Below are 27,771 nucleotides of genomic sequence, written 5' to 3' on the forward strand. Positions count from 1 at the left end.
TTCTGGAGAGTAGGATCAGATGCTAATCAAGGACTAACCACCTTGAGAGGGCTCTCACCGTGCCTTCCTGGCAGGGACAGCTACATCAGTTTTTCCTTTCTTAAATGGAAGCATTCATTATGGCTACCTTGTCCTGTTCCACCACTGTATGAAAGGAAGAAAGTGAAGTCACTCAGTCATGTCTGACTCTTCGTGACCCCATGGACTGCAGCCCACCAGGCTCCTCCATCCATGGGATTCTCCAGGCAAGAATACTGGAGTGGGGTGCCATTGCCTTCTCCAGGGGATCTTCCTGACCCAGGGCTCAAACCCAGGTCTCCTGCACTGCAGGCAGACACTTTAACCTCTGAGCCACCAGGGAACAAAGGGGTGGGTAAACTGCCCTTTGATTTCATATGAGTCACATCACTCAGAGACGCTCCACTTTGAGCTTTATGTAAGATGCCTGTGTGGGACTTTCAGTTGTCTGCGGAGACTATAATGTACGGGTGAAAAAAGTAGAATGGAGACTCGGTGACGAGACGGGTAGACTTTAGCAAAGACTAGTTAGACTCTTACAAAACCTGTGTTCTCGTGTTCCTGAACACATAGCTAACCTACATTTCCCATGCTCTTTTGCAGCAAGAAGTAACTATTTTACTGAGTTCTAGCCAATAGAATGTGTGTGGCAATAATGTATGCCAATCCTAGTGTGGGCCATAAAATCCGCGTGTGCTGACTTAATGGGGAAAACTTCCGGGACCTGGGAAAGAATAGAAGCCACACTGTAGAGGAAACTGATTCCCAGAATGACCAAGGAGAAGAGAGGAATATCTGCTTTGAACTTTGATCAGAATAAACACAATTTTAATGGATTTCGCACAATAAAAGGGCTTCCTAGGTGATGCTAGTGGTAAAGAACCCGACTGCCAATGCAGGAGACGTGAGACATAGGTTCAACCCCTGGCCCAGGAAGATCCCCTGGAGGAGGGCATGGCAACCCACTCCAGTATTCTTGCCTGGAGAATCCCATGGACAGGGGAGCCTGGTGAGCTATAACCCATAGGGTTGCAAAGAGTTAGACACGACTGAAGTGACTTAGCACACACACAGTGAAAATTGATTGGGGGCTTTGGTCTGTATAGTAGCAAGCATTTTTTGTATTCATCCAATTTTTATTTTGTTTCTAAATTTCTCCTTCCCATTTTTAAAAAATGTTTTGAAGGTTGTTCTTGTGAATTTTTCAAGAATCCAGTATAAACAGTAAAATCCATAAATTTTTTTCACTTGCATTGTATTACTTAGGTTTAACTTAGACTTCATTTAAAAAAATCAAATTCTTTGTTAGTGCAGAGTTCTCTTCAGTCAAATAGAATGTAGAATGAATTATATATTACTTATAATTTGGTTATATATTGGTTATATATATAATATATATAATTTATATATTGGTTATAATTATATTGGTTATAATTTCCTGATGACTCTTTAAATGATGCAAAACTGTAGTGGTTTTATAAGCATAGACATGCTAAAATTTCTGCCATGAAATAGTTTATAATAGGAAGAAAAATAAATATGTGACCTGCCCTTAGCTTTTGCATGACAGCAAAGAAGAAATGATTGATATTAGGTTATTCATTTATAGGTAGCTCATCTGTGTTTTATTTCTTATCCTGTCAGACTGAGAAGACTGACCAATTTTATTAGGGCTGCTGATGTACTCTGCACTTATAGTTTTATTACCTGGTGGAGAAGCTACAAAATATTGGCAGTCTTTAATAACGAGCACTTTATGTTTCCTTATGTCAGCAAATTTCTTAGATTAATAGTCTGCGTTTGGTTGATGGAACTGTACTGAGCTTTTTTTTTAAGGTTCCAATTTCTCTAACTGCTTATAGAAAAATCTAGCCGGAGGCCTAACGTGTATATAGTCATATACATGTATATTTACACACACGCTGTGCTGTGCCGTGCTCAGTCTGACTCTTTGCCACCCCATGGACTGCTGCATGCCAGGCTTCCTTGTCCTTCAGTATTTCCTGGTGTATACTCAGTTTCATGTCCATTGAATCAGTGATGCCATCCAACCATCTCATCCTGTTGTCCTCTTCTCCTCCTGCCCTCAACACACACACACTGTGTTGTTGACCTATCACTTTCTCTTCCTGGGCAAACCTTTGTCTGAAGCAGATATTAAAAATTTGTCTATGATGATCAATGATCAACACATTGCTGTCTGTGTTATTAAGTTTGTAAAAGTTATATATTTAAAACCAAGAACAGGATTTAGAAAGAAAATACAAATCTTAGTGTTCTAGAGTTGGGAGGCATAGGGATGCTTGTCCTTTCATTTTTTGAAATTAAAACCAGTTCAATATAAGTGTTGGACAAGTATCCAGAATTTTGAAAATCTGGAGAAGAGAATTTTAAAAGATTAATTGAAGTAAATATTTAATCTTTTATTTTATTGTAAAACTTTTTAAGACAGATCATTTATTTGCAAGGGATCTAAAACAATGCAAAAGATATTTTTTTTTCCTTCATTTGGTCTTCAGTTAGTAAGGGGTAACTTCAGTTCAGTTCAGTTCAGTGGCTTGGTTATGTCTGACTTTGCAACCCCATGAATCGCAGCACGCCAGGCCTCCCTGTCCATCACCAAGTCCTGGAGTTTACTCAAACTCGTGTCCATCGAGTTGGTGATGCCATCCAGCCATCTCGTCCTCTGTCGTCCCCTTCTCCTCCTGCCCCTAATCCCTCCCAGCATCAGGGTCTTTTCCAATGAGTCAACTCTTCACATGAGGTGCCCAAAGTATTCGAGTTTCAGCATTAGCATCAGTCCTTCCAATGAACACCCAGGACTGATCTCCTTTAGAATGGACTGGTTGGATCTCCTTGCAGTCCAAGGGACTCTCAAGAGTCTTCTCCAACACCATAGTTCCAAAGCATCAATTCTTTGGCACTCAGCTTTCTTAACAGTCCAAATCTCACATCCATACATGATCCCTGGAAAAACCATAGCCTTGACTAGACAGACCTTTGTTGGCAAAGTGATGTCTCTGCTTTTCAATATGCTGTCTAGGTTGGTCATGACTTTCCTTCCAAGAGGTAAGCTTGTCTTTTAATTTCACGGCTGCAATCACCATCTGCAGTGATTTTGGAGCCCCCAAAAATAAAGTCAGCCACTGTTTCCCCATCTATTTCCCATGAAGTGGTGGGGCTAGATGCCATGATCTTAGTTTTCTGAATGTTGAGCTTTAAGCCAACTTTTTCACTCTCCTCTCGGAGTAGTAACTTAATGACTCTTAAAAGCCCGGAACAATTTTCAGAATAATTGAAACTTGACTGAACTTTGCTATAATCATTTTATAATATTTCTGTCAAACAGTTGTTAGTTCCTATAGCATTAGGTAACAAAGTATTGATAAATATTTACATTTCCTTTATTTAATTTTATGGCATATCTGTATTGGTACATAGGGGCTTCACCGGTGGCTCAGCTGGTAAAGAACCTATTTGCCAACGCAGGAGACACAAGAGACACAAGTTCCATCCCTGGGTTGGGAAGATCCTCTGGAGAAGGAAATGGCAACCCATTCCAGTATTCTTGCCTGGAAAATTCCATGGAGAGAGGACTCTGATGGGCTACAGTCTATGGAGTCACAAAGAGTTGGACATGACTGAGCATGCATGTGCTTATTGATACATCGGATGCTGACCATCTTATCATTTATAGGGAACTAAAAAGTTATCTTTTGAAAGTAAAAATCCAATAAGTTTACTGCAAAAATCCATAATCGTGTTGTTTCTCAAGGTATAAATTTTACTTAAGGAACATATTTTTCCTTATAGAGATGAAAAAGAAATGTCTATTATTTCAAATTATTATTGGTTAAGTTATAGGATGAAGTTTCTTATACTTAGCTATTTGAAAATTAGATAGTTCATTTCAAAGCATATGAATATCGTGCATTAATTTACATAAATTACTTTAATTATCTTTCAGTTTATCATTAGATATTAATTTAGATTATTCTCTTAAATCTCTTGGACTTCTTCAATAGAAAATAATTTCCTGTGAATTTACATTAATTATTTCCCCCTATAAAATCAGGATGAGATAACTGTTCCAAAACGATTAGCCAGAGAGTACATATTCATTTAGACCATTCTTAAAACTATCATAGGAGAGCTTGATTATAATTTGCATGATTTGAATTTGAATCAAGTCCTTCAAACCTCTATTTCTATCTGTAAATGGAATAAAAACTTCAACATAAAATTGGCCTTTAACATTGATAGTTTATCATTTCCCAGTACAGATATACTAATATTAGAATCAGATTTCAGGCAGTAGGCAATTCTTTTTTATCTGTATGAGAGATTCTGCTTTCATATTATTTTTAAGTAGTAAAGTATATATAAATGATGTTTTAGCCTTTTTAGCTGTTACACAATTAGAAAACATTTTCACTTGTTTCCTTTGTATAATATTGACATGAACTAAATTTTCCTGAATTGGCAGTGATGTGTTACCACAGGAATGGAATATATACTATATAATTAAAACTAAATAATTCACATAAGCATGTGTGTGCTAAGTCACTTCAGGTATGTCTAACTCTTTGCAACCGTATGGATTGTAGCCTGCTAGGCTCCTCTGTCCATGAGATTCTCTGGGCAAGAATACTGGCGTGGGTTGCCATTTCCTTCTCCAGGGGAATCTTCCCAACACAGGGATCCAACCGGCATCTCTTACGTCTCCTGCACTGCCAGGCAGGTTCTTTACCACTAGCATCACCTGGGAAGCCACAAGCATACTCATAGACTTTAAATATTTTTGTATTGTTTTCCCTTCTTCAGTCCAATTGAACGTTCTAATGTTTTGTAACAAGTCGACTAATTTTCTTCATCATATATATATATTTTTACTTAGCAACTCCATACATAGTTAATTCTTTTAATCTTTCCTCATAAATTGGTCTTTCTGGCTCATTAATCATCTGTACTGCCCTTTTCAAATCTTACCATATATATTCCTTTCCTCAATACATTGTAAGCCTGACTTTTCCTCTGCACAGAATTTATTATACATTCTTAAGTAGGCAGAAGATATAAATTGCTTTTTGGAGGAATGACGCTTTAACATTAAAATGTGTCCAAGAGTAGTCTTATCTAGATCTGCGTTGATCCGGCTATGTATCAAAAGCCAGAAAAGACCTGAATAAGTCTTTTAAATTGCTTTGCACTTCTAAAATACTGAGTTACATTTTATTGGGTAGCTTTAATAAAAGGACAAGATTTATCACTTAGAAAACCTTGGTCTTGTATTAGTATCTTATTGTCCAGGAAAATTTCTCTAAAGGGAAACATATATATTTAAAGAGATAGTAGAATAGATTTTTTTGGTTTGTTTTTGCTTAATATTCATTTGTTTTGAGTTTTTTGAGGACAAATTGGAATAAAACGTAAGTTTCAGGTGTATGGCATTTTAAGTTGATATTTATGTGCGCTACAATCCCTGCAGTCAGTCTAGTTACCATTCATCACCAGATAGTTGGCCCTCTTCACTTATTTTGCCTACCCCTCAATGCCCTTTCCCTCTGGTAACCACCAATCAATCTGTTCTCTATATCTATGATTTTCACTTATTTTCTTTTATTTGTTTGTTTCATTTTTCAGACTCCACATATTAAGTGAAATCAATGGTATTTGTCTTTGCTCTGTCTGACTTATTTCACTTATTTTACTGTAATACCTTTTAGGGCCACCCGTGTGGCTGTGAACGGCAGGATCTCCTTTCTTATGGCTGAATCGCAGTGTGTGTGTGTATGTGTCTGCGTGTGCGCTCAGTGTATATGCATTTCACAGTTTATCCATTCATCCATCGATGGACATTTTGTTTTCATGTCTTGGCTGCACTGAACACAGAGTTATATATCTTTCTGAATTAGTCTTTCATCTTCTTTGGGTAAATACTCAGAAGTGGCATTACTCGAGCATACAGTAGTTCTGTTTTTATTTTGGAAGGAAGTCTCCATACTGTTTTCCATGGTGACTGCACTAATCTTCATTCTCACCCACAGTGTACTAGGGTTCCCTTTTATTCACATTCTCACCCACACTTGTTACCTTTTGTCTTTTTGATAATAGCCGTGCTAACAGGTGTGAGGTGATGTATAATTGTGGCTTTGATTTTCATTTCCCTCATAATTTGGGATGTTGAGAATCTTCTCACGTACTTTGTTGGCTATCCAAATGTCTTCTTTGAAAAAACATCTTTGGAGATTCTCTGCCCACTTTTTATTGGATCGTTTATGGGTTTTTTTGGTTTTGTTTTTTGTTTGTTGCTGTTGAGTTGTTTGGCTTTTTTATATATATGTTAACCGCTTATTGGGTAAATGATTTTGCAGATACTTTCTGCGATTACCTAGATTGCCTTTTCATTTTGCTGATGGTTTTCTTTTTGTGCACAGAAGCTTCCTAGTTAGATGTAGTCTCACCCCTTTATTTTTGCTTTTGTTGTCTTTGCTTCTGGAATCAGATTGGAAAATTCAGCATCAAAAGATGATTTCAAAGTGCCTACTGTCTCCTGTTTTCTGCTGGGAGTTTGACGGTTTCAGGTCTTACATTCAAGTCTGATCCATCTTGAGTTAATTTTTGAGTTAAGATAGTGATCCAGTCAGACACGACTGAGCGACTTCACTTTCACTTTTCACTTTCACGCATTGGAGAAGGAAATGGCAACCCACTCCATTGTTCTTGCCTGAAGAATCCGAGGCATGGGGGAGCCTGGTGGGCTGCCGTCTACGGGGTCGCACAGAGTCGGACACAACTGAAGCAACTTAGCAGCACTAGCAGCAGTGATCCAGTTTCATTCTTTTGCAGGTGGCTGTCCAGTTTTCCTACTACAATTTATTGAAAAGACTGTTCTTTCTCTATTATATAGTCTTGACCCTTTGTCTTAAAATAACTGACCATGTAGGCATTTTTTTCCTGTGCTCTCTATTCTGTTCCATTAACTGAAGTGTCTTTTTGTTTACCAGTACCATACTGTTTTAAATTACTGAAGTATTTGTAGTCTACTTTGAAAACAGGGACATGATACCTCCAGTTTTGTTCTTCTTCAAGATTACTTTGACTGTTTGGGTTCTTTTGTGATTACATACAAATTTTAGAATTATTTGTTCTAGTTCTGTGAAAAATGCCACAGTGATTGCATTGAATTTGTATATTACTTTGGGTAGTATGGACATTTTAACAATATTAATCTTTCCAGTCCATGGACACAAAATATCTTTCCATTCATTTCTGTCTTCTTCAATTTATTTCACTGTTATAGTTTTCAGAGTACAGGTCTTTCATGTCCTTACTTTAATTAATTCCTAGGTATTTTATTCTTTTTGATGCAATTGTAAATGAGATTGTTTTCTTAACTCTTTCTGTTAGTTTTGTATTAGTGTATAGAAACACAGAAGATTTGCATATATTAATTTTGTATTCTGCAGCTTTGCTAAATTCTTTTATTAGTTCAAATAGTTACTTGGAGGAGTCTTTAGAGTTTTCCCTATATAGCATCATGTCATTTACACATAGTTTCTGTTTTATTTCTTTCTTTCCAATTTGGATGTCTTTTATTTCTTTTTCTTGCCTAATTGCTATGGCTAGGATTTCCAGTACTGTGTTGAATAAAAGTGATGAGACTTGACATCCTTCTGTGTTCCTGAACTTAGGGCTTTTAGAGGGTGGTGTGATATTAGCTGTAGGTTTGTCACATATGGCATTTATTATGTTGATATATATTTCCTCTGTATATATCACATCTCTTTTCTTTCATAATTCTTACATTTCTAGTTTGTTTGTTTGTTTTTTATCATCTTCCACAGGACTGATTGCTTCATCAGGTTTTCAAAATTCTTGGCCAACTGTTTCATAAGAATGTTTACCTTTGCATGAGTTTTCTTCAATTGTTGGTTTGTATTTTTGCTCTTTTATATTTTCCTTCCTTAGGGCATTTTTTGTCTTGGTGCTGTGCTAGGTTTTACTTAAATACTCATCATTGTATAAGTTGACTTTTCCTAGACTGTAATGTGAAGAAGGTTTCTGGGTCATATAGAGGGTAGCATTCTTCTGGGATTCTTAATCTAAAATTCCTCTCCATCTCTGCTGTCAAAAAGAATGAAGGTTACAAGTATTATTTGTTTATGTTTTTACATAGGTGGCCCTTTTCTTCTCCTTGTCGGATTCCAAATGAACATGATAGATCTGCTATGAGTTCTATTTGCCCCCAATTTTGCAAACAAGTAATACATTTTTTTTCATGGGATTTTCCTCACTCCAAATTATTTTTGTGTTATTTTCTTTAATCCCTAATTGATCTCGCATCACTCACCATATTTCATCTTGTCTATTTCTCCCACATGACTTTGGCCTTACCTTGTTAAGCTTTTGGTGGCAATTTTTTTGTCTCCTAGTTTTACAATAAATGGAATTCATAGTGTATTTGTATGATTCTAGAATAAAAAGAAGGAAGAAATGACCATTCTAGAAATTATTTTAACTTTCAAGATCTTGTACTTACAAACACCAAGAAAGTAAAGTAGTTTAGGAAAAAGGCATTTTCTCAACTCCTGTATTTCTTTTTTTAAGTCAAGGTTCAGTTCAGTTCAGTCACTCAGTCATGTCTGACTCTTTGCGACCCCATGAATCGCAGCACACCAGGCCTGCCTGTCCATCACCAACTCCCGGAGTTCACTCAGATTCACGTCCATTGAGTCGGTGATGCCATCCAGCCATCTCATCCTCTGTCGTCCCCTTCTCCTCCTGCCCCCAATCCCTCCCAGCATCAGAGTCTTTTCCAATGAGTCAACTCTTTGCATGAGGTGGCCAAAGTACTGGAGTTTCAGCTTTAGCATCAGTCCTTCCAAAGAAATCCCAGGGTTGATCTCCTTCAGAATGGACTGGTTGGATCTCCTTGCAGTCCAAGGGACTCTCAAGAGTTTTCTCTAATACCACAGTTTAAAAGCATCAATTCTTCAGTGCTCAGCTTTCTTTTATAGTCCAACTCTCACATCCATATATTACTATTGGAAAAACCATAGCTTTGACTAGATGGACCTTTGTCAGCAAAGTAATGTCTCTGATTTTTAATATGCTGTCTAGGTTGGTCATAGCTTTTCTTCCAAGGAACAAGCATCTTTTAATTTCATGGCTGCAGTCACCATCTGCAGTGATTTTGGAGCCCTAGAAAATAAAGTCTGTCACTATTTCCATTGTTTCCCCATCTATTTGCCATGAAGTGATGGGACTGGATTTCATAATCTTAGTTTTGTGAATGTTGAGTTTGAAGTCAGCCTTTTCACTCTCCTCTTTCACTTTTACCAAGAGGCTCTGTAGTTCCTCTTTGCTTTCTGCCAATGGGGTGGTGCCATCTGCATATCTGAGGTTATTGATATTTTTCCTGACAATCTTGATTCCAGTTTGTGCTTCATCCTTTCCAACATTTTACATGATGTACTCTGCCTAGACGTTAAATAAGCAGGGTGACAATATACAGCTTTGACGTACTCCTTTCCCAATTTGGAACCAATCCAAATTGGGTATGGAATGCTTGTATATAATTCTAATATCTAATGTGTTTCAAATGATACTTATAAATTCTATTCAAAATGTAATTATGTATGTTCATCTAAAGTAAACTTTTCCTATGAAAGAATAAACACTTCTGAATGTAGAGAAAAGTCATCAATAAATATTCTGATTTGTGATTTGTGAGTGTCTAGTGAGGGTTGGTTAGACTAATGGCCAAGACTGTCATGTTGCTAATAGAGAAGAGTTTAAGGGTTTATTCTCCACATGGACTTGACTCCATTTTGGCCACAAGGTGACCTAATATCACCTAGCTTTCACAGATGAAGATCTTGGCTTTAAAAAAAAGCACTTTATTAGTGAAAAAATAAAAATACAAAGTAGATAAAAGTAAAAACATATTGCACCTAAACAGGTAATGATGCATTGTTATCTTTACCTAGGATAGATAACTTACTACTTAGATAGGTCTTTGTTTCTTGTTTTCCTTTCACATTTTTAATACTTCTTTCATGGTTGAGTGAACCATAGTAGAAACCGTGGTGGAAAAATCTCAGACTGTTAAAGTTCTAATCTTGTATTTCTTATTATGTTATCTTCCAGCTAATTTGTAGTATGCATGCTTTCTATGTGTGATGACACACGTTTTTTGCACATTTCTTTCTTCCTTCATCTGAACATTAGAGTTTATAAATTATAATCAGAGCATTTAATATCACTGCAGATTGCATGAACTTCCAAAGTCCTTTATTTCAGAGGAAGCCAGTAGACTGATGGGAAAGCAGAACTTTAAAAAAAATATGTTTATTTTTTAACTGAAGGATAATTCCTTTACAGACTTTTGTTGTTTTCTGTCAAACCTCAACATGAATCAGCCATAGGTATACATTTATTCCCTCCCTTTTGAACCTCCCTCCCATCTCTCTCCGGATCCCACCCCTCTAGGTTGATTAAGAGCCCCTGTTTGAGTTTCCTGAGCCATACAGCAAATTCCCATTGGCTATCTATTTTGCATATGTTAATGTAAGTTTCCATGTTACTCTTTCCATACATCTCACCCTCTCCTCCCCTCTCCCCATGTCCATAAGTCTATTCTCTGTGTCTATTTATCCACTGCTGCCCTGTAAATAAACTCTTCAGTACCATTTTTCTAGATTCCATATATATGCATTAGAATACGATATTTATCTTTCTTTCTGATTTACTTCACTCTGCATAATAGGCTCTAGGTTCACCCACCTCATTAGAACTGAGTCAAATGCAGTCCTTTTTATGGCTGAGTGATATTCCATTGTGTATATGTACCATAACTTCTTTGTCCATTCATCTGTCGATGGACATGTAGGTTGTTTCCATGTTCTAGCTATTGTAAATAGTACTGCAATGAACAATGGGATACATGGGTCTTTTTCAATTTGGTTTCCTCAGGGTTTATGCCTAGGAGTGGGATTGCTGGGTCATATGGTGGTTTTATTCCTAGTCTTTTAAGGAATCTCTATACCATCTTCCGTGGTGGCTGTATCAATTTACATTCCCAACAACAATGCAAGAGTGTTCCCTTTTCTCTGCACCCTCTCCAGCATTTATTGTTTGTAGACTTTTTGATGATGGCCATTCTGACTGGTGCATTGTAGTTTTGATTTGTATTTCTCTAAAAATGAGCAATGTTGAGCATCTTTTCATGTGTTTGTTAGTCATCTGTATGTCTTCTTTGGAGAAATGTCTGTTTAGGTCTTTTTCCCTCTTTTTGATTGGGTTGTTTGTTTTTAACCAATGTAAATTAAATTTTATTGTAGACAGTTCTAAAAATGTTTTCTGTTAAATATCTAGTTCTTTCTGGAGACTATCAGCTTGCATCATCAGACACAAGGATTTTCAAATTTTCTATTAAAATATTCATGATATGTAAGATGCAAATAGTTATAGCCTCTTCACTATACAAAAATAACATTTTTACTCTAATTATTCAGTAAGAAATAACTCTGTTGCAAGATAATGAAGTTTTATGTTTAGATATAAACTATTTACTATTCTTTCAACGTTAAAGGTAAGAGGAATAGAATGTATTTTAAACCCTTGCCCATTTATATTCTCCTTTCACATTTAGCTCACTCATTTATTTGGCCTTGGTGTTAGGTGTGACAGTGTATTAGCCAGGCTGTCGCAGTCATTCAGTCATTTCATCAGTTCTATGAGACAGATACTAAATAGCACCTTCTAAATTGAAATTTCTGATGACTCTCTGGAGACAATTTGAAAACAAGAGTCACACTTGGGCACTTAGATATTTGGCCTTTTCCTGTACGTAGCTGCATTAAGGGAGCAACTTTTGAGTAAAGTTTTTTAGCCTTCAACTGTCAAGATTTCTTTCCCATCACCTGATTATTGCATCTCATTTTGTTAGGAAAGCCGATCAATCTTTTTTTTTTTTTCCCCACACACAACAAGGAATTTAAAGAGCCACCAGTGACTATTACTTTAAACAAAGCAATTTACAAGAAATCATGTAGTCCAGCCACTCTTCTCAGAACTGTTTTAGACAACAGAGACAATATTTTGAAATGAGCTCTTAGTTCCAGTGCATTGTAGTTCAGTTATAAAATTAAAACAACAAAACCGTAATGTGCTCAGCAATCTTTGGGACTTCCTTTTGCCACACAGTTATTGCAAAAGCATTTAAAAATCAAGTTATTGGATCCTAGAATGAAAAAGCTAGAATCTATGAAACTGAGCTTGTTAAGATGATAGAGCTGAGAACAATAAGCCTTGAAAGGAAAACTTGGATGTGTTTCCATAGCCCTTCTGAATTTCAGTTTGTCAAAAGTGATACAAGGAATCCATGTGTGGTTTGAGATTCCTCATGGCTCTCTGAGTAGGTAAGTTCTTTGATAGTATTATCCTCCATATCTGTTGAATTAATAAATACTCATCTTTGTTTATAGAGGTGTGGAGAGAGTCCTAGAGACCAGCCCATGTAATATTTTAATCTGACGGACGAGGAGGCTGAGGCTCCAGAGAGTCTGGTCACTTGCCTTGGCTGCGAGACAGCCCACCCTCCCCAAGTTTATGCTCCTTCTCTACCTCAGTGTCTTCATGACCCTTTTCATGGGAACAAGGCAGGATATAATTTGTTGCCAAGCTGGAAAGTTAAGTCTAGTACCAAAGTCTTCAAAGTTTCTTAATTGAAGTACTTGTCGTTTTGTTCCTTCTTTTTCTTTTCACTGACACTTAATCTTTCTTATGCGACCTATCTGAAAAAATGTATTATAAGTAATTTGGGTTTTTTTGTAATCCTCATATGACAGCGCTAATTTAAATGCAGCTTGTTCTAATATTTGAAATGCTAATATTAATTTTTGTTTATGCTAATTATATATAATAGTCTCTGCAAACTCTTTAGACTAAGTTCTTTAATTTTAAGAAACCAACAAGGCATATTTTAAGTAAAATTTTCCCATTTATGGAAATGAATTTCAAAATAGAATATGTGAATTTTAATGTAAGCGATGTTACATAGAAAAGAATACATACTGGTTTAATCAATGTTGAATTTTTGGTTATAAAATTGTGACAATTGATAATTATTTACATGTAAAAATAAAGAGAAAATCCAAGCAGATTAATTCTGATTTAAAAATTATTAACTACATGGTTATGAACAGACAAATCTGTGGTACAGCAACCATAATTCTCTAGTGATTTCTAATTAAAATTGTACAAAATTCAGGTTTGTGGGAAACTATAATATGTATCTGCGCAGTTCCTCTGAAAAGTATGGGTACCCTGAAAGGCTAAATAAAATTTTCTAATGAAAAGGGACAATGCCTTAAAACCCAAATGTTTTATCTTATGAGTGTTCAGAATTCTATATATCTTTCAGTGACAGTTATTGCATTCTTACTTCTATATAAGATTCTAGGGGATATTCTTATCTCATTTCCTAAATGATATATATCTTGAGGATAATATGTTTGACATATTTTTTTGTCCCCAATGATACCAATCCTAGTGACTGGGAAACACTATGTATTTAATGCATTTTTCAGTGAATGGACAATATAGTTAATATCTATTTTAGAGCCATTTTTAAAACTCTGTTTCTAATTAATATTTTAGTTTATATGACCATAAGTTCTTGAATTCAGATTTGTGTTCCTAATGCTGGAAAATCTATATGTTACTTTATAGGTTCCTCTGGCCATTTTAGATATGTGTATTAGATATACATATATCTTCTAGTTTAAAATCCATTCTTGTTTCATAAGTCATTAGATAGTTTATGAATCCCAGTATTATAGTCTATTGATATTCTTTTCTTTCCTCATTTCTAATTACCACTAACTTTACCCTGCTTGAACAGTGACATCTTGCTAGCAGCTCATGTTTTGACAGCCGATAGTGCAGCAAAACTCCCAAAACGTATACCTGGTGTTACTTCATATTCCTTATGCTTTCTCAATGCATTACACCTATTCTGGCTTCCACCCTCCCAGGTCACTACAGCTGTTTAATTTTCAGAGGTCTTTCCGTCTTCTTCTTAATTGACCTCCCTGTATTATTGAAACAAAGCAAAACGTGTCCCTCTCATTCGCTGATTTCTGTGACTCGCTCACTTTCCCCAATTACTTGCCACCCTTTTGACTGTTTTTTCTATTCTCCTATAGAATCTAAAATCTCCAAGTAGCATTTTGGGTCCCCAGCTTTTTCCTCACTATACTGAAGCTACTTAGCACACATGTGCACGTACACGCGCACACACACACGTTTGCCCCCCCCCCCCCCCCCCACACACACTTTCCCTTTGGAAATGTTTGCCAGTTTCCATCGACTTAACTCAAACACTCGATTATAGACCAACTTTGTTGACAGCCTAGAGCTCTCTAATAAGCGCCATCCTGATTGTTCCATTGGTTCAGTGACCTTATCTGGTTTGCCCCCCGGCTTTTCAACCATAACTTGAAGAAGAACCTAATCCCACCTGAGGGTTGAATATGGTTTATTTGGAAAGGTTTCTTAGGAGAGATGAGGCTGGTGCTTAGTCATGAAGTTGGTTAGTAGTTTCAGAAGAAAAAGTAGAATAAAAAAACAAGTACAGGGTGGAGAGAGAATACAGGCTGATCAGAAGCAGAATGATGGAGACCCACAAGATCTGGGCATGTCTGAGGACTGCCAGTGTTTACTATAATTTTTGCCCAGGCACCTGTAGAGGAATGCTGGGGAGAGCAACAGTCCCCTTGCAAAGGTCTTTGTGTAGCATGTCAATGGGAAATCATTTATGAATTCTAAGTAGATGAGAGATATGATTTAATTAGTCAATTAAAATATTCATTGTGCAGCAGACAAGAGTGATCTAAACAAGGCAAAGCTGGAGGCAAGAAGAGCAAGTAAAGAAAAAGAGCTTTCCCGTAAAAAATTTAAAGCTTTTAAATGCTAAATAAGTAAAAATGGAAAATAAAGCGATAAGGAGATATTTGTTGTAAATGCAAATATGGTTCATATCTTTTAATATAAAACACTCACACAAATTGATTTTGATATAGAAAATACATGAACATACATTCACAAACATTCATGTAGCATTTGTACTACAATGTGAAAACGTTCACCCTCATTTGTTAAACATCATAATCCAAATTGATGCTATGGACTGAATGTTTGTGTCCCCCCAATTTTTATGTTGAGCCCCCAACCCCCAGTGTGATAGTGTTTGTAGGTGGGGCCATTGAGAGGAAATTAGGTTTAGTTGGGGCTTCCCTGGTGACTCAGATGGTAAAGAATCTGTCTGCAGCCAGGAGACTAGGGTTTGATACCTGAGTCAGGAAGATCCACTGGAGATAGAAATGGCCACCCACCCCAGTATTCTTACCTGGAGAATTCCATGGACAGCGGAGCCTGGCGAACTGTATAGTCCGTGGGATCACAGTCAGACACAACTGAGCAACTAACAACAACAAAAACTAGGTTTAGGTGATGGGCTCGTGAGAGTTAGGTCTCTATAATGGGATTACACTCTTGTAAGAGGGAAAGAACCCAGCTGTCTGAACCTGACCTTTCTGGCACCCTGATCTCAGATGTCCAGCCTCCAGAACTGAGAAAATAAAATTTCTCTTGTTTAAGTCACCCAGCCTATGGCATTCTGTTACAGCATCCCAAAGAGATTAAAACAGAAGACCTGTTCACCCGTTTAACTAGCAAATAATTTTGTCAAGAATCATAAAATACAAATTTTGATCTCATACTGAAGATTCTGTCTGAAGGAAGTAATATAAAAGGTGGATTAAGTGATACACCTGAAAAGTTTATAATAATGTAATTACAAAAGGCAAAATAAATAGAAATAATATAAACTCCAAGTATAATTGCAGATAGTTAGAATATTGCTTAGCCACAAAAAAATGACATTTTGATATCAATAGCAACATAAAAAGTACACTAAATAGAAAGGACATAAGAATGAAAAAATGGTATTTGCATATATGTTTTTGGAAAAAGTCTGGAGAGAAAGCATAAACATATTAATAGGTGATAGGACAGTAAGTGATTTAATGAGATTTCCTTCCATTTGGCAGCTTATTATTTATGTAACTTAAATTAATTATTAGCATCTTCATAGTCAGAAGCCTGTCTCATCTCTGCTTCCAGACCTCTTCATTCAATTAGTGATGTGCCCTAGGTAATTCCCCTTTAAGTTTTTCCCAAACCCAGCCTTCCAGGACAGTGACTACCAGTGGTAAAGAATACGCCTGCCAATGCAGGAGCTGTAGGCAGTGCAGGTTTGGTCCCTGGGAGGGGAAGATCCCCTGGAGGAGAAAATGGCAACCTACTCCAGTATTGTTCCCAGGAAAATCCCATGGGCAGAGGAGCCTGGCGGGCTGCAGCCCAAGGGGTCACAAAGAGTCGGACATGACTGAGCAACTAAACACACAAATCACCTGGAAGTTTTCTTTAAAACTCACTGTTGCCATGGAAGTGAAAGTGAAAGTTGCTCCGTCATGTCCGACTTTTTGCAACCCCATGGACTATACAGCCCATGGCTTTCTCCGGGTCAGAATACTGGAGTAGGTAGCCTTTCCCTTCTCCAGGAGATCTTCCCAACCCAGGGATCAAACCCAGGCCTCTTGTATTACAGGTGAAATCTTTACCAGCTGAGCCACGAGGGAAGTCCAAGAATACTGGAGTGAGTAGCCTATCACTTCTCCAGGGCATCTTCCCCACCCAGGAATCGAACCGGGGTGTCCTGCATCGCAGGCAGATTCTGTACCGACTGAGCTATCAGGGAAGCACTGTTGCCAACGGGCCTGGCTTTAAAGGACTCCACAGTGTGTCCATATATATTGAATATTTATTGAAACATGAATATTTTACAATACAAGGCACTTGTTATCCTTCTTGGCTCTTACTAACAAAAACATTACTATTACAGTGTTTTGTTATATTGTTAAATTGTTATATTGTTAAAACTTCTTATAAAAACTTTACCAGGTAAAACTTTTTTTTTTTTTTATCAGTGAGCCTGATAAAAGAGCTCACTTTTGTTAATGCTATGGTGCCTTACCTACCATTACAATCAGATTTGTTAACTGTTAATCTTTTGCAGGGCTTCTCAGGTGGTGCTAGTGGTAAAGAACCTGCCTGCCAATACAGGAGATATAAGAGGTGCCGGTTTGATCTCTGAGTCAGGAAGATCCCCTGGAGGAGGGCATGGCAACCCACTCCAGAATTCTTGCCTGGAGAATCCCATGGACAGAGGAGCCGGAAGGGCTCATGGTCCATAGGGTTGCAAAGAGTTGGACACGACCGAAGTGACTTAGTTTGCACACAATCTTTTACAAGTATTTTTCTGGTTATTTGGAGACCCGAGGTATTGCATTTTTCTGATATAGTGAAACAATTATGACTGGCAAATAGGACAGACACTGAATTACATTACTCCTTTCTCAGAAATCTAGACGGATGGCAATGAATTCACCAGTCCTGGGGCCAACATCCCATTGCCTGAGTAGCTCGGAAACTGTAATTCTGGCGACCAGCTGCTTAATCACAGTGATCTTATGAATCCAAATTTCATGTTGGTGGCTGATTCATGTCAATGTATGGCCAAAACCACTACAATGTTGTAAAGTAATAAGCCTCCAATTAAAATAAATAAATTAATTTTTTTTAAGATTTCATGTGGAAATATTTCCTAATGAAATTAGGAAATCAATGTCTTTGCATTTTATTCTTTCAATGTTAGTGAGTTGGCGAAATGGACCATTAGGGAGACACAGTGTAGCTTCTGCACTTGAAGTAAAAGTCTTCTTTTTTTCGTTTTAGCTTTTTCAGTTTATGCTAAAAAACAGATCTATTGAAAAGAAACTTTCAAAGTATATGATGAGGAATTTTAGAGAACCTTAAGTCCCTTCCTACTAATTATTATTAGTTTTCTGACCTTATGACAGAGACTGATCTAAGTCCTAAATCCATTACAGCACATTCAATAAATGTAGGCATATAAAGTACGCTGTCATCTGCCGTCGCTTCAAAGTGCATTCAGTATCTCGGTTCCCAAGTGCATTAGATTTTATTAAAAGAATTCAGCTGCAACATCCATTCTTCCTAATTGGTTTATGGATAGCCCCCACCATTCAGGCAAATCCTAATTGCATTTTCCCACAAATCTAGTTTGATTTATGGTTCCCTATTTGCTCTATATTATTTATATAAATCGAGATTAAATTCTTAAGACATTAAATAAAATTTAGAGTAGTTTTTGTATGAGACTTATAAGGATCCTTAACAATATTTTTTGCTTTGTTTTTATTTAGTCAAGTTGTATCCAACTGTGTGATATCCAGTAATAATACCTTTATTACCTTTCCAGAGATTAATTATATTTCACTTGTTTCTTTTTTATGTATAGATTTTTAGAATTAGTTGGAATGAATTATGCATGGAATATTAAAAATAGTATATCTTTCTATAAGGTTTAAGTGGGTATATATTTGGAACAGAAAAAAATATTATCTAAGGATATAATGACAGAGCATTTGCATAAAATTAGGTAATGTCCCCTTGCATTAACAAATTTAGATGGGAATATTCTAATCGGTTTTACAAACTGTAACTCTTGAGATTCCAAGAATTAATTTGGAATGGATCTATAGCAGACTTCAGAGAATCTAGTGTTTTTAAATAAGTAAATGGCAGAAATGTAAAAACAGAAGATAACATAATAAAATTCTGTCACTGCTGAGTCATTGCATATTAGCATGGACAATTTTTGTAAAACTAAGTAAAGATTTCCATGGAATTGTAGGTATGGAATCATTTCGTAGAGAGCCCATGAATATTTATGGGCAGATAGAGGAAGTATAAGTTATCTATCACAGTTTATAAAAAGCCTTCTGGGCATCTTAGCAATATGTTCATTATTTGAAAAGTTTGGACATTTAGAACTTTGAGTTCTGAACCAGAAAGAAATAAAGTATATTTAGAATAAGAGATAAAAAGGAAGAGAAATTGATTTTAAGATAAATACAAAGAAAAAGGAGAAAGATGCCTAATTTCAAACAAATTTTCGGCCAGATAAACAAATGAGAGGCATGCTCTCAACAGCAGAAATGATGAATTGGCATCTAGAAAAAACTGAAAAAGATGGTTAGGAGATGATGATAAGACAAATAAATCTAAATCATGGTTGTAGCTGAATTTTTTAAGTGAGGGATTGTAGTGGATCTCTGCTGCTGCTGCTACTGATGCTAAGTTGCTTCAGTCGTGTCCAACTCTGTGCAACCCCATAGATGGCAGCCCACCAGGCTCCACCATCCCTGGGATTCTCCAGGCAAGAACACTGGAATGGGTTGCCATTTCCTTCTCCAATGCATAAAAGTGAAAAGTGAACATGAAGTTGCCCAGTCGTGTCCAACTCTTAGCGACCCCATGGACTGCAGCCTACCAAGCTCCTCCATCCATGGTATTTTCCAGGCAAGAGTCCTGGAGTGGATTGCCGTTGCCTTCTCTGAGTGGATCTCTACTGGAATTGAAAAAAGATTCCCTAGCACTCACAGCGACTCTTTGAGATCCCATGGACTGTAGCACACCAGGCCTCCCTGTCCATCACCAACTGCCTTGCTCAAACTCATGTCCATTGAGTCGGTGATGCCATCCAGCCATCTCGTCCTCTGTCGTCCCCTTCTCCTCCTGCCTTCGATCTTTCCCAGAATCAGGGTCTTTTCCAATGAGTCAGTTCTTCGCATCGGGTGGCCAAAGTATTGGAGTTTCAGCTTCAACATCAGTCCTTCCAGTGAACACTCAGGACTGATCTCCTTTAGGATGGACTGGTTGGATCTTCTTGCAGTCCAAGGGACTCTCAAGAGTCTTCTCCAACACCACAGTTCAAAAGTATCAGTTCTTCAGTGCTCAGCTTTCTTTATGGTCCAACTCTCACATCCATACATGACTACTGGAACCGTCATGTGTGTCCACCCCAGCCAGCTGTAATAAGAGGCTCTTCCCTGTTCCTACTGGGGTGGTGTCAGAGAGACAGGTGCTGGTAGTGAGACCGCTCCATTTGTGATGTCAGGGTGGAGAGCAATGGTGGGCACTGCTCCCCTTCTCTGCCAGGACGGTGGTGGTGCAGGCTGAGGTGCTGAAGCTCCTACCCCCAACCAGAGTGATGAGGTGCTCTCTCCACCCTCCCCAGCCGAGGCCAGCTGGGAAACCAGTACTTCTGCCCCTCAGCTCTTTCTGCTAGAGAGATACCAGCATCAACCAGCTGAGACAGAAGGAGATCTGAAGTCTCACAACGCGCCAATGTCCAGGTTTCAATAAAGAAATCAGTCGTCACACCAAGAATCAGGAAGGTTGGAAAGAGAATAAAAAAAGACAGCATATGCCACACCCCCCAGGCCCTGGCAGGCATCATTCTACTCTTTGTTTCCATGAGCTTCTTTTAGATTCCTCCAGAAGGTGTTATCACATAGTATTTGCCTTTCGGTCTGACTTATTTCACTTAGACCTTAATGAATACTCCGGTCGTTCCAAATGGCAGGACTTCCTTCTTTTTATGGTTGAATGATATCCAATATAGGTCTTCCCTGGTGGGTCAGTGGTAAAGAATCTGCCTGCCTATGCAGGAGACGCGGGTTTGATCCCTGGGTCGGGAAGGTCCCCTGGAGAAGGAAATGGCAACCCACTCTGGTATTCTTGCCTGGGAAATCCCAATGACAGAGGAGCCTGGAGAATTACAGTCCACGGGGTCACGAAAGAGTCAGACATGACTTAGCAACTAAACAGCAAAAACAATATCCATTATACACACACACACACAAAGTTGTTTTCTTTATCCATTAAAAAGCTAATTTTTCAAAACCATAGACATAACCAGTAATCAGTACTGTATAATAAACACACACACACACACACACACATATACACTATTGTGCTATGAAGTACAGTGAAAGTGAACGTCGCTCAGTCGTGTCCAACTCTTTGTGACCCCATGGACTGTACAGTCCATGGAATTCTTCAGGCCAGAATACTGGAGTGGGTAGCCGTTCCCTTCTTCAGGGGATCTTCCCAACCCAGGAATCAGATCCAGGTCTCCCACATTGCAGGCAGATTCTTTACCATCTGAGCCACCGGGGAAGCACTATAACTTTCCATAAATATGTATGCATGCTGGCTACGTTTTCTTTCCTTAGATTATGTTCTGCTACCTTTGGAGGGTATGCTAGAATGGTGATATGATGGTAGATAGTAATTTTTTTTTGTAAATGTAACTTCTTGGCAAAATAAAATTCTGTCAATTCTTTATCAGTTCCCAAAAATGTGATTCAAAATTTATTGTTCCATGAAACCCAAAAGTCTGGGAATGACATCTCTACAGCTTCCATCATACTAATATTGTTGAAAACATCCTCTTTTGTATGGCATCCAGCTCAGAGCTCTGAACAAAGTAGTTGCCGTAGGCACATGCTCATTTAACAGTTGAATGAACTTGGCTGAAAATAGCGGCTAATAATTCTAATACCAGACCAAATTTAAAATCTTTAATGAGCAAAAGGAAATCTTATTTCTCCACTGCCCAGTGTCTTCTCAGTGACCTATGTAACCGTATGCTTGGGACAGTGGGCTGTGTAGTGAAGATCATTTTAAACTCTAATAAAGGTCTCCGTGTCACCACAGTCCTCAATTCCACTTCAGCATTTAATCATCTTAATATTTCTTAATATCCCACTCAGTTTCTAATGTTAGTCTTTATGTGAGCTTCAGATAAAATGTGTTTGTCTTTATCTGTTTGTTATATCAGATATATTTTTATGTATAGTTTGTTAAAATTAAAAATTTTCACACAGATGTTAAAAATTAATACGATGTCAAATAATTTAAGGGCTTCCCTGGTGGCTCAGAGGTTAAAGCGTCTGCCCGCAATGTGGGAGACGTGGGTTCAATCCCTGGGTCGGGAAGATCCCCTGGAGAAGGAAACGGCAACCCACTCCAGTACTCTTGCCTGGAGAATCCCATGGACGGAGGAGCCTGGCAGGCTGCAGTCCACGGGGTCGCAGAGTCGGACACGACTGAGCGACTTCACTTTCAAATAATTTAAAATATTAAGATAGTAGGTAAATTATTTGCTATCTTGTTTATATTAAGAATTGACAAAATAATTATTTTTATTAACCTAATAAATGAATAATAATTTACCTTTTTTAAAATAAAGAGGCATAAGAAAAATAATGTTTAGACTATATGTATGGAACAATACAATGGAGTATACTTTCCTAAACATTTCATTAATCACTTTGAATTTTGTAACCTAATGAATTAGTTCATGTGTAAATAATGCAGATTTAAAGTTGTGCTCAATGTGAATAGCTCAAAATGAGATATTTCTTCATTGATAAAAATCACAGTTTGACAGGTTGAAAGATTCTCATAATCTTTTTTAATGTTCATTTTTTTGAAACTCATGTTATCAAATGTAGACCACCATTTTTCTTTTTAAACTGTCTCATTTATTATTACTTAATTTTCAGAGGAGCCTAGTCTGTTACCACCCATGGGGTCCCAAAGAGTTGCACACAACTGAGAGATTAAACAACAAAAAAACTTTTATCACACATTTATGGTTTTGTGGTTAATATTCATACCTTGAGAACATATTATTTTTATTTTATTTATATAGAAAGATTTGAAGGTGATATTTTAAATTTATTTCTAGAATATTCCACAAAGTATATCAGACTTGGATTAGAACTTGCAGTTATTAGGAATCTTAAAAGTTTTAACACTCTGAACTTAGTTGCTTTTATTAAAATATTTTTCTTAAACAAAAGTTCAGGCTTTTCTTCCTTACAAAGTAATATTTTTAAAGTGACACTTTCTAGGAGTACTTTGTAAGATAGCTTGAAATAAAGTGAATCCTTAACAGTGTTATAAATTTTTTTTCTCCAAATGTTTGTGAGATTTTTGTTGCCCATTATTAAGATAATTTGACATTTTGTACAAAATGAAACTTATAAAAGCCAAAGTCTTTTCATCATGCATTTTCCCATGTGTTTTAAAACCTGATTCCTACTTTTATTTTTTTTATTTTTTTCTTTGAAGGTGAGAGGCCCTCCAAGTGCAGGAGCATTCAAAGAAAGACCCACCAAACCCACAGCGTTTCGAAAATTTTATGAACGAGGAGACTTTCCAATTGCCCTTGAACATGATTCGAAAGGAAACAAAATAGCGTGGAAGGTAAGTCCTTGTGCAGCTGCGAGAACCAGCTGTGCTCGCTGTGGAAGCTGTATCTCCCAGTGCCAAACACTCTTGACTGATAAGTAAATAAGCTGGAGTGATTTCTCGGTGAGTGGAAGATGGTGGGTAAGCTCTTAGAGGAAGCCCCTCTGTGTCAGCTGCCCACCTTGACTAACAATTAAATTACAGCCTGCAGGAAAAGGAAATGACAGAGTTGCTTTGCCTTGGAGAATTGTGTGCTGACCGATTCATCTCTATTTTTATGAGAACCTGGCATTCCAGCCCGTTTCAGGCAGTCCATCAAATGATGGAACTGGTGGCTGGATGTGGAGAGCAACAGCCATTTATCTCCCCCCAGATTTCACCTTCCTGCAGGACACTTCCAAATGGAAGCTTTAATTACCTAAATGGATAGGTCAAGATTGTCTGCTCCCTGGAAATGCAGAGTGGAATACAAAAGCAGGCGGGCTCTGACGGAGGCCCTCTCCTCTCTGTCTGCAGCACGTGTCAGCCGGCGCAGGGCTGTCACAGGAGCTCTGTTAGAGACTGACCTCCACCGCTGAAAGCCTTATAGCACCGACATTTTTCTGACAAAAGGTTAATTGGCTTCAAAATAAATGTATTGCCTAATGACTCCATTCTAATGTGGCTGTGTTTCTTTCTAAAAGGCTCGCTGGTGTTATTTGTAAAAACTTGCCAATCTCTCAACTAGAGAAGGCTTTTACATTTAATTTGAAAAATGAATGCTGATCTCTAACCAGCTTCTGCTATTTAATTATTTTTTGTTATCAAGGACTTTGCTTTGGGTGATATTTATCAGCTAAAAGGGCTTCTCTGCCTGAAGACTGGAAAGCAGTTGCATGTGTGTGAGCATAGCATCAGGTTAAGGAACACAAAAGGTTTTGCCAAATATTTTGAATTTAGCAATTGATCCATGTAGCGAAAAAGTCCCACAGTATTGTCTGAAGGGCGAATGTCAGGATTGTTTATAATTAGTAACAAACTTATGTTAAAAAATAAGAATGATCAAAGTGAAGACTTCATCAAAGTAAACAGCTTACAACGATTCATTAAAATTAACCTTTTCCTTCTTTTTTGGAAAAACTGAAAGAATTGATTGTATTACATCTGGTATGTCTTTAAATGGTTTCACGTAATTATCAGACATTTCTAGGTCTTGAGCAGTCACATAATATCCAGTTACTAAACTTATTAAAAAGTTACTTGGCAAGGGAAATCTGAAGTTGTCCTTGTTATTAAGTTTTGTCATATATTTTAGGCAAATGAAGGACATTATTATCTTGGTTTTAATCGTCTGTCTTAAAATTTGCATTTGTTATATGAAAATGTGCATGATGAGAAAAATATATAGCAATATAACTAATTTAGATATTTCAGTCTTCAAAACTTTAATTAGGGGTTGGTTTGCATTTGATTAATTACATGGCTTTAGAGTTTGTGTCAATGTACCAATTCATGCATGGTAACATAGAGATGCTTAAGAACTTGATTCCTTTTGAGTAAAAGAATATGCCATATTTCCTTATGCAAAACAAGTAGATTTTGGTGTTTTACATAATTTTAGCACATAAAAATTGTATCAATAAAAGAATCCATAGATTTTTTTTTGACCTGCTTGAATAATCTTGAATAACTTCTAGAAATGTCAAGAGACAAAAAAAAGTTTATCTTGAAAATAATAAAAGCATAGGATGAGTCATTTGGCGTTATCTTTGGTACTCCAGCAGTCAGATGGCATATAAACTGCTTTTCTTTTTTATAGCTATATTAATTCTTTTAAGCTACTATTGACTATTGTAGTGATTCAGCAAGCTAAAAAGTCAGATTAAAGAGGAAGCAATTTATTTGCTGCTGCTGGTAGGATAATAGCATACATTTAAAAAGACATCTTATCCTATAACTAGGATAGAAGGTAGACTTCTATCCTTTAAAGCTTTGCCAACCAGATTTCAATTGTACTACTATAATGCTGAAGATAAAACATTAAACTTATTAAGCACAGGCTTGTGAGCAATCTCTCATATTTATTCGTATTCTTGGCACATATACTGTGGGGAACGTCTGATACTTGGTAAGACCAGAGGCCTTCTTTTAGGATAACATTTCTAAGAAATGGACATTGAATGCTGAAGAAAGCAGGGCCCCCCAGTTCAATTCAGTTCAGTCGCTCTGTCGTGTCCGACTCTTTGCGACCCTGTGAATCACAGCACGCCAGGCCTCCCTGTCCATCACCAACTCCTGGAGTTTACTCAAACTCATGTCCATTGAGTCGGTGATGCCATCCAGCCATCTCATCCTCTGTTGTCCCCTTCTCCTTCTGTCCCCAATCCCTCCCAACATCAGGGTCTTTTCCAATGATTCAACTCTTCACATGAGGTGGTCAAAGTATTGGAGTTTCATCTTCACCATCAGTCCTTCCAGTGAACACCCAGGACTGATCTCCTTTAGGATGGACTGGTTGGATCTCCTTGCAGTCCAAGGGACTCTCAAGCACCCTGCAAAAACCGCCCTAAAAACTGCCCCAGACCCGGCACTATACTCCCTTGTGTGTGGATAGAGCTCTGGTCAAGCGAACTTCTCAGCTCATGGCCTAGCTTGCCCCTTGCTGAACACTTCTGAGTAGCTCTGATTCCCAGGAAAGTACCTGTCCTCTCTCCACAGTCCTTGTGACACCCCTAGGCCTCCAAGAGTGGTGGTGAGACCTGAAATGGTGTGTGTAATTAAGTGGTAAGGAGATCCATTTCCTTTATCAGAATTTCAAGAAATGTCTTTGCAAGGTTAGGTTTCTCAACCCACATCCTGAACTGCCATCATAGTTTAGAGCCCATGAAATGATCATTTCTTCCACTTGTCAGAACAACAGGGCAAACCAAATGCCAGAATCTGTGCAGTTTAGTGTATCCCTTGTGGTATCGCTAAAGATCCAAGCATGGTCTAATGCGTCTTTCAGCAATGGTGGAAGTGTGCTTCATCTGTAATGTCTAATACATTACAAGTAGCCATATGTGGCCATTAAGCACTTGAAATGTCTCCAGTGAGCCCAAGGAACTAAATTTTAGATTTTAATTAATTTTAATTTAAATAGCTGCATGGTTACCATATTAGACAGTGCTGCTCTAGATTAAGATAAGATAATTCAGTCAAAAATAAATGCTTGGACCTGCTAGCCAGAGAGGAGACTTAGAACTATCTGAGAATCATTATTAAAATGAAAAAATAAGACTGGTATATGCATCTTTGAGATGGCTGTGCTTCTTATGCATTCCTTGGTAAATATGAAAAAAACTTTTGCAAGATATTTGTAGCAAAATTTTCTATATACTTATCAGGGGCACTTAATGATCTATGAAAGATGAATCAGTTCAGTTCAGTTCAGTTCAGTTGCTCAGTCGTGTCCGACTCTTTGGAACCCATGGACTGTGGCACTCCAGTCTTCCCTGTCCATCACCAACTCCCAGAGCTTGCTCAAACTCATGTCCATTGAGTCAGTGATGCCATCCAGCCTTCTCATCCTCTGTTATCCCCTTCTCTTCCTGCCTTCAATCTTTCCTAGCATCAGGGTCTTTTCCAATGAGTCAGTTCTTCCCATCAGGTGGCCAAAGTATTGGGTTTCAGCTTCAGCATCAGTCCTTCCAATGAATATTCATGACTGATTTCCTTTAGGATTGACTGGTTTGATCTCCTTGCTGTTCAAGGGACTCTTAAGAGTCTTCTCCATCACTACAGTTCAAAAGCATCATTGCTTCTTCGGCACTCAGCTTTCTTTATGGTCCAACTCACACATCCATGCATGACTACTGGAAAAACCATAGCCTTGGCTAGATGGACCTTTGTTGACAAAGTAATGTCTCTGGTTTTTAATATGCTGTCTAGGTTGGTCATAGCTTTTCTTCCAAGGAGCAAGCATCTTTTAATTTCATGGCTCCAGTCATCATCTGCAGAGATTTTGGAGTTCCAAAAATAAAATCTGTCACTGTTTCCATTGTTCCCCCATCTATTTGCCATGAAGTGATTGGACTGTATGCTATGATCTTTGCTTTTTGACTGTTGAGTTTTAAGCCAACTTTTTCACTCTCCTCTTTCACTTTCATCAAGAGGCTCTTTAGTTCTTCTTTGCTTTCTGCCACAAAGGTGGTGTCATCTGCATATCTGAGGTTATTGATATTTTGTCCTGGCAATCTTGATTCCAGCTTGTGCTTCATCTAGCCCGGCATTCTGGGGTAAGTTAAATAATCAGGGTGACAATATACAGCCTTGACATATACCTTTTCCAATTTGGAACCAGGACATTGTTCAATGCCTGGTTCTAACTGTCGCTTCTTGACTTGCTTTTGACCTCCTGAGGTTTCTCAGGAGGCAGGTAACGTGGTCTGTTATTCCCATCTCTAAGAGTTTTCCAGAGTTTGTTGTAATCCACACATAGGCTTTTGTATAGTCAGTGAAACAGAAGTAGATATT

At 37.7% G+C, this 27,771-nt stretch overlaps 1 protein-coding gene across 1 annotated transcript in view; it reads left to right on the forward strand.

Annotated features, from left to right (window-relative positions):
* Positions 1-27,771, forward strand: part of PACRG (parkin coregulated) — a 535,538-nt gene that overhangs the window by 41,927 nt on the left and 465,840 nt on the right. The window contains exon 2 of the mRNA XM_052645515.1: positions 23,158-23,292. Within this exon, the coding sequence (XP_052501475.1) occupies positions 23,158-23,292 (135 nt within the window). The remainder of the gene's footprint in view (positions 1-23,157; positions 23,293-27,771) is intronic.

Source organism: Budorcas taxicolor, chromosome 9 (genome assembly GCF_023091745.1).
Source record: "Budorcas taxicolor isolate Tak-1 chromosome 9, Takin1.1, whole genome shotgun sequence".
Lineage (NCBI taxonomy): Eukaryota > Metazoa > Chordata > Mammalia > Artiodactyla > Bovidae > Budorcas > Budorcas taxicolor.